This window comes from Linepithema humile, chromosome 6 (genome assembly GCF_040581485.1).
Source record: "Linepithema humile isolate Giens D197 chromosome 6, Lhum_UNIL_v1.0, whole genome shotgun sequence".
NCBI classification, from domain to species: Eukaryota; Metazoa; Arthropoda; class Insecta; order Hymenoptera; family Formicidae; genus Linepithema; species Linepithema humile.
In genome coordinates this window covers 21,337,617-21,351,968 of record NC_090133.1, presented here as the reverse complement: position 1 = coordinate 21,351,968, position 14,352 = coordinate 21,337,617, and the positions used below count along the sequence as shown (strand labels likewise).

Here is a 14,352-nt window from a genome sequence, read left to right as displayed (position 1 = left end):
ACAGAGTCGCGTGAGTACGTATGTAGTAAAATATTGCGGCGCGTAACTTTTCGAGAAGATCCCCTTGATTTCCGCGATATGAGCAGATAATCCTGTTACACGTAAATCGATTCATGTGGCTACTTATAATAAGAAACACATACGTGACCGGATATCATAGTTTCGCCATCGGGCATTAATTCCATGTTACTGCAATATAATAAAATTCGATATTCATTACCGAAACAATCGTGTCTAGCGAGGCATGATTTTTTTTCTGATGATGTTGGATTCGATATTACGGGCCGATTATGAGTAAATTATATTATATATATAAATTTATAATATGTTTATTTATGTAGATATATGTTAATTTATTGCTCATGTCGACCTCGTATCATGATCTTTTTTATGATTGCGTTTAATATCAAATTATTATCGTATTTATGAAATTTGCTAACAAGTTAATTTTTTGCCAAAATAATTTATGTATGACTTGATAATTTAAAATTTTTCATATATAAAGTATTGCACAAATTGCGATTTTACTCGCTGTCACATTATTATTGGCACATAAAAAGTTTTAAAAATATAATGTATAAAATTGAGAATTGTTGTTGTCGGTGTCAAATCGATGTGTTACACAAGTATCATACCTCTGCCTTTGACCGAAATTATATATATTGCTTTTGATATTGCTTTTGATATTGCAAGTAAACAACGTTTGATGAAACCGTTAATAGTTAGTCCAATACTTGTTGAGCGATTAAAACTAATCGTTCGTCGAATATACCGTCACGGCACGTGTAGCATAGGAATTAAAGCTGGTATGGTTTTCAATCAGTTACGATCTCGACAACAAACACTCAAAATTGATCTTTATGTTTATCCATAACTGTGAGACAACACGGCAATTTGTCTAAAGTAAATTGATCTTACCAAAACTCTCTTTGCCTGTTATAAAATTTATAAGAGATTTAGATATGTGTTTTTAACAATAAAATAATATTTGAAAAACAAAAATTTTACATCCAAATATAATTATACTCTTCTATTTGTTGGATTACTTGTCAGAATAAAACAATGTAAATCGTGATACGAATAATAGATGTTAATTTTTAATTTATTTCTTTTATGATACGTTTTTGAATAAAATGTCACGGAAATACATGATGCATTTTTAACCGCGTTACATTCGCGGTTCTATAAATAAAACTCGAACTGATATTATCTGTATGCATAAAAAAAACATATGAATCAGATGTAGATTTCATGTAGCAGCAACATAGGCATTTAACAGCTATTCTTGTACAATTGCGGCAATAATTTTTGCCGAGCGTAGAATTTCTCGTTTTTGTTTGCCGTTTAGATTTTCGAATCGCGACGTCAATTTACAAGTGTCATTCGAGTGTACATTTTCCATTTCAATACACTAGAGAACCGACAAAAGCTTCCGCCTTTTCGTTCTTTTGATATATCCGTCGGATGCTTTCGATTGTGCTATGAATTCTCGCGAATTATCACGACATAAAAATCATATTAGCGAGGAATATTCGTGCCGGGGAATAATAATAATTCCTATTCTCGTGGCGCAATCGCGCCTTTCATTCCAAACTGACGCGAGGAAAAAAGGAAGAACGATTAGAAGCAGGCTGCACTCGGGAAATTATTTTCAGCCCCGAGAGGATTAATTAGGACAGTGAAGCGCGTGACGGACAAACGCTCCAGAAATGCGAGCACGGTTCTTGACATTGTATCTCGGAACTTTTTATAAGTTACTTTTCAAGTGATTGCTATTGTATGCCGATGAAGGTATGATGAATATCCACGCGGAGCATATTCATATTGTCATTAATCTTAGAATTGGGAAGCAATCATTTTTTTTTTTAAATGCACAAACTTGGTTCTTGTCAGACGGAATATTGATTGATTTAAGCATAAAAAAGATCGACTGATCTTGGCGAATATCAAAAAAATATCTTGAAAGATCCGATATAAAATTGTTTTTTAGAAATATGTAAAATATATTCATATTAATATAATTATTTATATACGAATAAGCTTTGTCCTAAATGTGAATAATGTGAAAATTGTGGAATTATAATATTTGTAATAATTTAATTAATAATATGTTTGTCATTTGAGTTTATTGGATGCACATATTTCTCTTGATATGTTTGTATAACAAACAGAGAAATCCTCCTTTTTTAAATTGTCTCTAATTGTTGCTATAATTTTGTTTAACTGACGGATATAAATCGCAAATCTTCACATTACGTGTTTGTGAAGCTGTATCAAAAAGATAAAAGTTTCTATACACGTAGACAGACATATCGCTTGAAGAATCTTGTTTAACAAGACTCTAATATCTTCTTGGTTTAAATGCCACTAAAATCACCGTTAACGCCACTAAAACGGACCGAACAACTTCAATTCGCATTGATCTTTTTTTTTCTCTTTGTTTTTACTACGCCGCCAAACGATGAGAACGCGCATATTAACGTGTCCCAGAAATATACGAAATGTATCACATGGCGCGCCAAGATTTTACGAGTAGATAATCAAAACAAACGAGCAGTCACTAAAAATAAACGTTTCTTAGAGATCCGTTTTGAGAAAATAAGATAGAGGCATCACGCTTCTTAATTAATTAGTAGTAACTGCGCGCTGTGGCCCGACAGTTTTTTGACAGTAGTGAAAACGAGATGCCACGCTAACTGACCGAATCATTAAATCAAATGACGCCGCGGAGAACATATTGACTTCAAGTGTTATCTATATCTCAAATTACTATGATACAACATTCATCTTTCAGACATTTTGTCTATACAATAATAATTGTTAACATGAATAAAGTTAATATGATTATAATGAATATTGCATATTATGAAATTATTTTATACGCGAAGTCATGTGAGTCATTGTAAATACCATTACTTATGAGTACGGTAAAGAAACTTTTCAATGATATTAATATTATAAACGATAACGCTTCTATCACATCATCGACTGACATTCATGAAATTTTCAAGTTTGTATGACATGTTAAAAAATGTAAAATCTAATTTACAAAATTGGAATCAATGATTATATCGCAATACGGATATCGCAATTATTATTGATATAGAATCAGAAAAAATCCTATTTGTAATGAATTTTTAAGAACTATATCTATGAATATTGCATATTATGAAATTACTTTATACGCGAAGTCATGTGAGTCATTGTAAATACCATTACTTATGAGTACGATAAAGTTCGTTCTAAGTCCTTTAGTCTCCAAGTCTCTAAGTCTCTTTAGAGAAAATTCGATAATCCATTTTCTACAGAAACCGACCACCTTGCGACCAGTTTAATCAACTCTCTCGTGACAAAAGATGAAATTGCCGTGTGAAATTAATGTTCCGTCCGTCAAGACAGTGCTATACGACACGAAGATTCTGCTTAGTGTTCGCGAGCACAATCGTTGCTTGTGCACTTGTTAACCGGTGTTGCTACTAATACGTACGCGGTAATGCATTGCGAAGTCGTCGCGATATATCATTCGGCTGTTTCGCCAAGATTTAGAAAGCAGGATCTCATCCAACTCAGCGTTCAACCGCGAGTGTATAAAATTGACCGTGACACTTTTCAATAGTGTACAAATTGAAGCTGACAGCGGCTATTCCGTTAAGTAGTATCCGGTAAACATCGGAACAAAAAGTTAAAATCTTAAAAGTCATTACTTTTCCGCGCGGCAAATTTTTAAAGTGCAAAACGACACAGTGCCAAATTTTCAGCAAACAATGAGATGATTCGAGCTTAAATTTTCGCGATATCAACTAATTTTTCTTAGCCGCCTGGTACAATACGATACGATCGGTGCAATTAGTAATTTATCTTGCCGTAAAGTACGGCTGTTTTTGTGAAGATTGTAATTAAAATGTCTTATTTAGATAAAGGAATTCTTAAAAGAAAAATTAAAATTTCTTTTAGGAATTCCTAAACAATATGATATCGTCATACGATGCTTGAAAATTGCCAATTTTAATACATACGTTTATATTCATTTATTTTCTACTTTATTTACAGTTTTGCACTTACGCTTACAATTTTTAATGCAAACTTTTGTTAAATCTGAAGAAATATTTTCTTTCTCTAATATTTGACATATTTAATTATTATGAATTTTTAAAATATATAATACATACTGAATAAAATCATCTCTTTATCAATAATTCGGTAGTTACACTACTTCTGCAGACAGAATTTTAGCTGGAGACAGAAATTGATAAACATCAAATGCATTAACTCACAATCTCTTGAAAATTTATGCTGCGGACAAAATTTGATAAACATCATTAACTCATAATCTCGAAAATTTATGTGTCTATTGTGCGCAAATTGTTCACTGTCGGAACTTAAGAACTCAGCACTAGTGAGCACAATTGTGAATGAGTGATGTTAAATATTGAGTTTCCCGAGAAACATAATTTTCTCCGCTCGTATATTGTCGTAATGAAACCCGGACGGACGCACGCGCGCGTTTCATTTCGTTTGAAACATGTTTCGACCGAGTCATTCAATTATTCCTAGTGTAACGAGTGAGTCGCGGAAAAGCAAAAACGGAACGTCGTCGATCTCTCCTGCACTCTTGTGATTGCTTCGTTCGGAGATAACTAGCGCAAAGCGGACAACGAGTTAAAGTTACTGTGAAAGCGTCTCCTTGCGATAAAGGAATCCGCGTCGCGGACATGAAGTCGGCCGACATTTAGCCGAAGTCATGACTCTTTCATGGGAAGTTCGCGGAAAGGAAATCTGAGCGGCAGATCGTGTGAATCTCGATCGGAATGAACATGCTCGGAGACGCGAGCCAGGTGCGCACAGCCGATCGAAATCAGACAGCTGATTTCGATCCGGATTGGCCCGCCGGATTAAGGAACATCACCGACGAGTTGTACCCCTTGCTGGATTATATCAACGTCACATCGCTGCCGGACGTCAACACGACAGAGGAGATTGACTCGTTTTACTTCTACGAGGTGAGTAGAGCTTTTGCATTTTTTTCAACAGGAAATTGCGAAACAGCGCACGGATATATGTATTCGTGTATGACATTTAATTTCCGGTACAATTGCCGTTTACAAATCGTTAAACTAATTGTAAAAAATTCGTTACAACAGACGCGTGAAACGTTTACAAATATTTATTATTTTGTGAAATGTAGAAATATTTTTCTTTGTATTGAAAATATATTTTCCATTTGTGTATATATGGTTTTCATATTTATATTTAAAATATAAGCAACAGTAATTTAAAGATTTAATTTCTAAGCCATTATATAAATTAACATTGTATTTGACATTATTTAAAACTGTATATGCATTTGAATAATAATTATATGATTTGCGTGATATTCGGAATATGAATAAGACACTATTTTAAAGACTATTTAGCATTAGACTAAGCTTATGCCAAGATGAAATTTCCAGCATAAACGCTGTTACGTTAAAAGTTACTCTTTTTAAAATACTTCAAGTTAACGTAGTTTAATCAAAAGAGCGCAAAGATTTTGCAGTTTGAATAGAAAAAGCAGAAAGACAATATAATAAAATACGATCGCGTGCATTTGCAATCACAGTATTTCCGTTTCGAGCAAATCGCTCTTGCTTACAATCCAAACAACATTATTTCGCATAAAAATATTCCTCCTTTGGATTTAGCAAATTTTCAAATTTGAATGCAAAATTATGCTAAAACGAATATTGATAAACTACCTGTTAAAACTAAATTTTGAACTAAATTGCATACTGTCCATCACCGCGTTCCATTCAATATATTCATGAACGATTCTTCTTTTTTCGTAAGCACCGCATGCCGCCCAACGAATTCACACAGAATTTCACATTTGCACATTTTTTTATCATTCGCGCGTCAGAATTTATGCAGAGAGAGAAAGAGAAAAAGAGAGAGAGGGAAAGAAAGAAAAAAAAAGCGCGATAAGAAGTGCTAGTTCTTATTTACGCTTTTAGGGAAGTGTAATGGAAAATCCCGATGTTAGATTCGCTTCTTATTTTTGCGCACTTCTTGTAGTGATTGCGCACGATTGCAGCACCAACAGCGAGCGATCTTTTTCCTCTTTTCAGTATTTGCTTTCACAAAATTATCTGCGAACGTACGGTTCTCCTCGCGCGCATGGTGAGAATATTGGAGTACGTTGTTTTTATTATCAGATGAAGCTGCGCGCAATAATGCGGAATGTCCTGCGATATTATGCAATCCGCATGTTTCAACTATTCTCGTGGGGAGGAAAAAAATGGAAAATCGAGCGAATAGTCGCGAATAATGTGATAATAACAAATATCTAATCTATGTATTGAATTCATATTTAAAGGAAAATGGGAATTATGTATTACAAAGTTATGTGAGAGAACTTTGTAAGCTTTATATTATTAAAATATACCTTTTGATTCAGAACGCTGATAATTATGCTCACAATTTTCTCCTTGTCTATCAATTTACGGCAAAAGACTGCTCGATGAAACGCGCAGTTGCTTTCAAGAAGAGAATGGCTGCACAAAATATCGACGGTAAGTCTCATTAAGAAAGCGACTCGCGCCTCGGATCAAAGTAACCCCGATCTACGGTAACTTATTACGCGCGCCACCGTCATCATCTGCGTAGATCGTCATCGCGTTTTCTACTACGACGAGATAAATTTAGACGCCGGGGAGAAGTCATAGAACTCATAAGGCTCACTCGCAGCGCGACCGGTCAATAGCCACCACTCGCCTTTCAGCTGCAATTCAAGAACTTGTTCTATATCCGCGCCGTCGCTACAGGGATCGTCGAGAGATCTGTCGCCGTTGTCGAGAGAGTTGGAGAAACAGAAATGCATTTCTCGCACAAATTATATAGTCAACCCAGCTCCATTATGGCCGGATTTAGGAGAAACACACACCTGCCCTATCGGATTATACCTCTGCGATTTATCAAGTGCCAAGAGTAATTTCATTTCTATTACTAGAATACTGATTAATGAGAAATTTATCGGGAAGAAGCTTTGGTATTAAGCTTTATAGTAGACATCTCAGTAATCGATAATGCAAAGTAGGAGCTCTCTGAAATGTATATTTCCTTCCTATATCAGCTTATCTTTATTATTTTGTATAAAAAAAAATTTTATGCATCAGATACAAACTTTTATTCAGAGAAACTAAATTTTAAATCGTTTATAAATTTATAAAGAAGCAGAGAAAAAATAAATATAAGTAATACTGACAGAAGTAGAAACATTTATCATTATCGGTGACAGTAATAAGGAATAAATAAATTTTAGAAAAAAATTCAATAAATCAAGAGTATAGAATTACATTATATTAAATTTAAAAGAATATTTCGTTCATAATTATAGTGGTCTTCGTTCGCCTAATTTCTTTCGTATTATTTCGTTGTCCGCGTCTTCTCGCAGTCGCGTATATCGCGCCCTGAAGTCTAGACAGTTGCATCGCGTGCATTAAAACCACGACGACGACAACGATGACGGCAGGTTCCCTTCTCTTGCGACGCTTTCCTCTCGCGATTGCAGAAACCACGCCACTCGCTTATTTTTACTAGGAATGCGCCTCGAGCTGAAGCCGCGAGAGAAAAAGAGCTTGGCGGAGAGAAAAAAGAGAGGGAGAGAGGGGGTCATTGACGCGATGCTGGAAACGGGCGTCCGATAAAATTAAGCTACCACGGAACGGCAGAGAGAGTGAAAACAACTCTTTTTCTAGTTCTATTTTCTTTTCTTTGCAGATCTACCCGTGACATCGTGCACCTGACGTAATTGACATAATGACAGCGGCGTTCGCGTTCAATCGAATTTTGTCTTAAACCGCATCTGTAAAAATTTCAATCGAAACATTTGCGTAACCATAGAACATATTTATACAGGAGCCGCGTGTTTCAACACAACTCACATACCTTGCGTGTTATTTTATTCGACTTCAGCTGGTATTTCTATTTTTGTCGTGTCTTTGCTCATTGCCATATTTTCAGATTGATTGACAAGTTTTTTTTTAATAAATAATTTTTTGTTTAACACATTAATAGTTCTAAGGGAGTTTCTGATACAAAGAGATAGTATAAAGTTTTAAAACTCAATACACTTTTGTGGATTAAATCTCAAGAAACGTAAAGATTCATTTCTTTTTCAATTTTCAGCATATTTTACTTTAATAGAAATTTTAATCTTTATTAAATTTCAAGTAAAACTTTATTTTAAAAGTTTCATCTCTTATTTAATTTTCAATAAACTTTCCTTTAGTGATATGTTAATTTAAGGCTTACGATTATACAATTGTGCACATATTTAAGTGCAATAAAGTGGCATTTTATTATAAAATTTTAACTAATTGTGAGAAGAAAATTTTCAGCAAAACTAAATTAACGAGGAAACTCATAATTGTTTGATAACATCCTATATATTCTCGCAACAACGTCTAAGTGATCATTTAATTTACACCTATCCAGTTTCTCTTGCGAACGTGTATAAATTTAAATGTATTAGTGTCTCGGTGAATATAAGCTGTATTGCATGTATGGAGCTTGCACGCCAGTTAAGCTTATTCGGCGCATCTGTACCATGTTACGGAATAATGCGTGTTCCTTGTTGAAGCCACGAGCAGCGAACATTTCGTACATCTTTGAAGAGCTGTCTAATTGCTTTATCGTCACATGTAAAATGTTTTCTTGCAAAGCATCTCACATATTATCTTCTAATTTGATGTCATTATGTTTGATTGCGCTCCACTACTGTTTCTTGTATACACACAAAATTTAATATTTTAAGTTTATTATTAATAATAGATCCGATTGCAACGGTACATCTTTACTACGCGTAAATTCTTCGTGAAGATTAATATATTTTCCTTTCAAATGAATTATATGTAGTGCAGTAAAATTGCACTGTGGAAGTTATAAAGATGATGCCTCACATTGACAGTGAAAAGCCACGCTCTGCACTCATAAATGTAACATTGCAAGCGGCGATTTTCCGCTCCACGGTATATTCAGAGATATAACGCAACCAAAGTTTTCTCATTCGAGTCCCCGTAATTCGTGCTCGTAAAAGCAGACTCCTCTGTGAGTCTGATTGAACGTTACGAGCGATCATATATTTCTTGCGACCGCGAGGCCAGCTCGCCGCGACGGTACACGAAAATGCGAGGAGGCCGCGCGTAAAAATATGTAATAACTTACAGAATACAACTTAATCGGGGCGACGCGGAGTATTGCGAAAGGCTCTCTCGGCTTGCCGATTTTACGAACCTGGGGAGAAAGCGATGCGACGACTTAGCCCTTGAATTACGTCGCAGAAAAATACTCTCGAACGATATAAAAGCGGCGAACAAGCACAATACGGACCCAAGAAAGTCACCGCGAGAAAGTTTCGTCCCGTCAAAGCGTCCTCGCGGCAAATCCTATCGATATAAGAGCCTTCGAAGGCGGATGTAATTAGTCGTCGCATTCGGCGTCTCATTTGTTCTTGTGATTCGAATGCCGGTTGATTGTATTGACTTCCATGAAAAATCAAGTAGCACAACTTAATAGCTGTTTGCCATTCTGACTGTCTGCACAATTAAAACCAATTTGCGTAAGTTTGCTTTTAATTAAAAATAAATTCAATACGTAAGTAAAGAATAATTGAATATTTTTTACTTGATTTTTACTTTAAGTGTAAAATAAAATATTTATTCCTGATGCAAATAATACATCCGAAATATATAAATTGCTTTATAAAACATATAAACTGTTTTAATTCTGCTTTTAATCTTTTTAAAACTTTTTAATCGTTTTTTAAACGATTATATTTAAATAAAAAAATCGTACGATATTAAGAAGCGATAAACATCATTTTTCCCTTAAACGCGTCCCATATGTGGGTTGTTATGTATGTAAGAATTAATAATGTGGATTGACAGTTATGCAATGTTATGATCCAAAAAATTGGAGCCTCTTTTTCCCCGAGCACATACTTAAAATTGAAGTTTCTCTTCCAGCAAACGTGCTTAAAGAGTGAAATTACTTTTCTCATTCGAGACGTACGAAAAAGTTCTTCGATGATGCGTCGATTCGATCGCGCGCGTGTAAGAGAAATTTCTTCTTAATCGATGCATGAAGAAAAAGCTACCCTCGCGAACCGCGTGACATTCCGCGGTCGGAGCCCGTCGTAATTGCAGGCGGAACAGACGCGTAACAAGTTACGCGCGCGGGACGCACGTCGTGCTGGCGCGTTGGTGAAAAAGAGCCTCGTAAAAATCATGTTCCCATTAGAGCGCCGGCTCGTTCTCTTGATAAATTTTATGGTAGATGTACGACTTGGCACGTACCGCGCGTCCGCCCCGCGAAGAAAGTTATTTCCACGACCGTAATTCACAACAGGCGGGGGTAAAGCGTTCTTCCCCCCCGCTGCGTAGATCGGCTATACACTCTTTTTCGCAGTAAGCATTCCAACTATTCGATAAACATAGCGCCAAAGTTGCGATTTATGTAGCTTTTCGAAGGCGGCTGGTATTCGTTTTTCGCTACGGCAATTGGAACACCTTCATGATAAAATCACAATAAAATCTTTATAAAAATAAAAAGAAATTCAAATAAAAAGTTATTAACAAAATCGATTTTGCTAATCAAATAACCTTACATTCATTGGCAACATTATTATATTAAGTAAAAAAGTAATACTGTTGATTTACTAAAATAATATTTGGTTTACCAAATTGAATATTCAGCTGAATTTATCTACGTTTAATCGCTAAATTTATAGCCAAACATTTCAAACACTTATTTGCTCTTGTGTTATCCATATTAACGGACAATGTGTTAAATTGTTTACTAATTCAACAGTTGCATTTTGTTGATCGTGTAGCGACAAGTTTTTGGGTTGAATCAACGAAACCATCATTATACCAACGAAATATTTGCCTGAATATGATTCCGTTTATTCCCATAGGTATAACAGCGACAAAGTTCCTGCGGAAATTAAACCGAAACAATGCAAGTGTCGTAGTCTCCGTATTCGCTTTTACCCAATTTGCGGGTTACACGGTTTACCGACCGATTTAAACCGCGATTACACGTAGATATTCTGACGATGTGCTTGCTCCTCTCTCTGTTTCCATTTTCCTCTATTCGACAGCAAGTTCGCCTAGTAGATGGTGAGATTAATTACAACCCAGACGCTGTGCCTTTTAATTAAGTGTCACGAGACGATGCGAGTCATTACGATTTGAGATCGTTCGTCTGTCTCTAATTGTCTCATCGAAACGATTTGCCGCTGGCGCACGACTTCTCTTTGAAGAGAAACACGTTGTCACTTCTCTATATAACGTTACATCGCATCGAAAATACAGATTTTATATTTTTTATTTAAAGTAATCAAATAGAACAAGACATATTAATTTTTTACACACACAACAATCCCTTTTAATACATTTATACTATAATATCTCTTTATACTTATAATATACTTTTCAAAGTCTCGAAACGATTTGCCGCTGGCGCAACTTCGTTTCTTTAATAAGAAACATACTGTCCTCTTCTAATATAGCGACATATCGCATTGAAAATACAGGCTTTATACTTTTCGTTTAAAATAACCAAATGGAAAGAGACATATTAATTTTTTATAATCCCTTTTAATACATTTGTATTAAAAATTGATAATTTTTATGTTTATAATATTATTTTCTAAGTCGTTAAATGCAGTATAAAATTCATATTTCTTAAAAAGTTTAATTTCTTAGAGCGTTTGAATTTCTAACATCACAGAAGCTTTCAGCAAACTGTTGAATAATAAAAATATATTCTGAATATTTGGTTAGCAATTCAATTAATAAATTAAGCGGAAAGTCCTTTTCAAATAAATTATTTAATGCTTTTAAAAATATAGAATAATGCTTTTCTTAAATATTCGTAGTTAGCCAGTTTTATGATTCTTGCAAGTAAATCACATTGTAATTGTAAAATAGAAACAAACTGTAAAGTTTCTCGCTTCACACAGAAATTTGTATTCTCCAAGAGTTTATTCCTTTGCGCTTTATAACTATAAAATTAAATGTTATTACGTAAACAATATCACGTAATTTCAATAAATTGGACAAAAGGTATGTAAATTAATAATTACCTATATAAATTATTTTGATGTAAATATTGTTACTAATATTAGCAATATTATTATATAATCGATCAATGAAACGATATGAATGATATGACTGACTTAACGGCAATTAATTTGATTATTCAAGCAATTAAAGTATTTATTATGTAATATTGATACCGATTCGTACGCTTCATCTTTTAGACGCAAACGATTTTAAAGCGAACAAAATGATAAAAAATATAATGCTAAGTCAGGTTTATGGCGATAATATAAGGTCACTTGTGACACTAATTGCGTTATTGCTTAGAAATTACTCGTTTATTAATCGGTATTGCCACTTCAAGGCTGAAAGTAAAAAAGTACAAAATGTTTTTCATCATAAATTCGCATCAAAAACTGCTTGACGTAATACGTATCGTATCTACATTTGAACTTTGGCACAATCATAAATTTGATTTTCTTACGAAGATATATTCTTGTTATTTTCCATAAACTTACAAATTAGTAACCACCAATCTCATTTATATGAAATATTGTATTTGTGTAAAGTATTTTGCAAGACTGCAAAAAATTTGCATCAGAGTTAAAATATACTTGTAAGATAAATGTTTCAAATTTTTATTTTTAGATATTTTAATTATTTGATATCAAATTAAGACTTTTAAAAAATTTAATATATTAATAAAATTAAATAAAAAGAAAATATAAGATTTTTTCATATATTTTTTTGTTCCTCATAAATTTTGCCAGAACTTTTCAAAGTATTTATGTAAACGTTACAATACCATATTCATCAAAAATTCAACTCACAACTAGCCTATGCAAACTTACGAATTAATTTATATTAGCAAAAAATTGTTATTTAAAAAATTTTAGATTTTTAGGTATTATTAATTTTTTGTTGTATATATTATAATTATATTTTTATATTAAAATATTATTGAAATATAGAAACTGTATGTCTAGTAAAATTTTATTGTAAAATTGAAATGTATTTTTATATATACATTGTTGTAAAGAAACCTTAATTTGTTGGAAACCTTAATTTAATAGTTGCAACATAATACCAGTTACAATATTGAAAAAAGTTGATATGATGTGCAAAATACAATTTTACGTCAGCGCAAAATAATTTTCCTTTTATTTTGTTTTTTACGATATCAATTTCTGTAATTATGCAATTAATCTATAATTATTTTATTATGCTTTTATGATTATGCGCAAAATAGCAGTAATAAAAGAACAAAAAACAAATTGTTTTTAATTGATATTTAGAATATCAAATCTTTGTCTAAATTTTAATTTTATTTAGAATTTAAAAATTAATGTTAATTGTGACATGATATATTATAATATTCGCTGTTTGTCGTTTTCCCATAAGAAATTTATTTCACCGTAACTTTTCAATAATTTTCTTTCTTTTTGCAAACGTAAATTAGTTGAGATGATCGAGATAATCGCTACGAAATTAATTATGCAGTCGGACGACGACGTTTACATTTCCCCGAACGAAAATTGTTACGCTTAGAGAAGGTAGCCAACCATTAATCAGCGTCTGAAATTTCGTAATAAATAACCGTAACAAGATATATAGATGTCAGTTTACTTTAGTCATTAGAGCTCGAGAACTTTTTCGATAAATTTTATGTCCCTATAAATACGCTATTTTTATAAAGAAATATAAATAAAAATTATTTATTTTATTCTATATCTTTTTATACAATTAGCATAATTGAGAAACTTTATCTGGAACTTTATCATATTATTAAATAAAAATATTTTGTGCTTATGTTAACATGTCAAAATTATATAATTATAAATTAGGCTACCTTCATCGGTTTCATCTTTCATATTTAATTAATCAATTTAATTATTGATAGTCTTTATTAAAATGGTTTCGAAATAATTATTATTTGATCTCTAAATTACAATTAAATCTCCACGTGTTTGGAGTTGTATTGTACAATCTATAAATTGATTAAAATGCATACAAAGAATGTATTTAATGGTAACTGACAATGCCATTAATTATACCGGAACTAATAAGCGACACTATCGTCACCTAATTGGCATGAAACAAATGTAATAGACGGTGTATTTGTCAACTTAGTGAGATATTTATGTAATAATTTCCTGTGACGATCAGTCGAAGCCATTTATGGTTACAAACACTGCGCGGGCGCTGCTCGAAATAATCTAATTCTATCGCGCTGTCATAATTCATAGCTCTTTAGCCGTTTAATCACTGATTA

The 14,352-nt window shown here is 33.1% G+C and overlaps 2 protein-coding genes across 2 annotated transcripts in view; one reads left to right on the top strand and one right to left on the bottom strand.

The window, feature by feature from the left end:
- cdi (center divider) overlaps positions 1 to 14,352 on the bottom strand; it is a 120,744-nt gene that overhangs the window by 49,927 nt on the left and 56,465 nt on the right. The window lies entirely within an intron of this gene.
- LOC105671792 (Crustacean cardioactive peptide receptor) overlaps positions 1,938 to 14,352 on the top strand; it is a 63,646-nt gene continuing 51,231 nt past the window's right edge. The window contains exon 1 of the mRNA XM_012366240.2: positions 1,938 to 5,000. Coding sequence (XP_012221663.1) covers positions 4,809 to 5,000 — 192 coding nt within the window. The 5' untranslated portion in view covers positions 1,938 to 4,808. The remainder of the gene's footprint in view (positions 5,001 to 14,352) is intronic.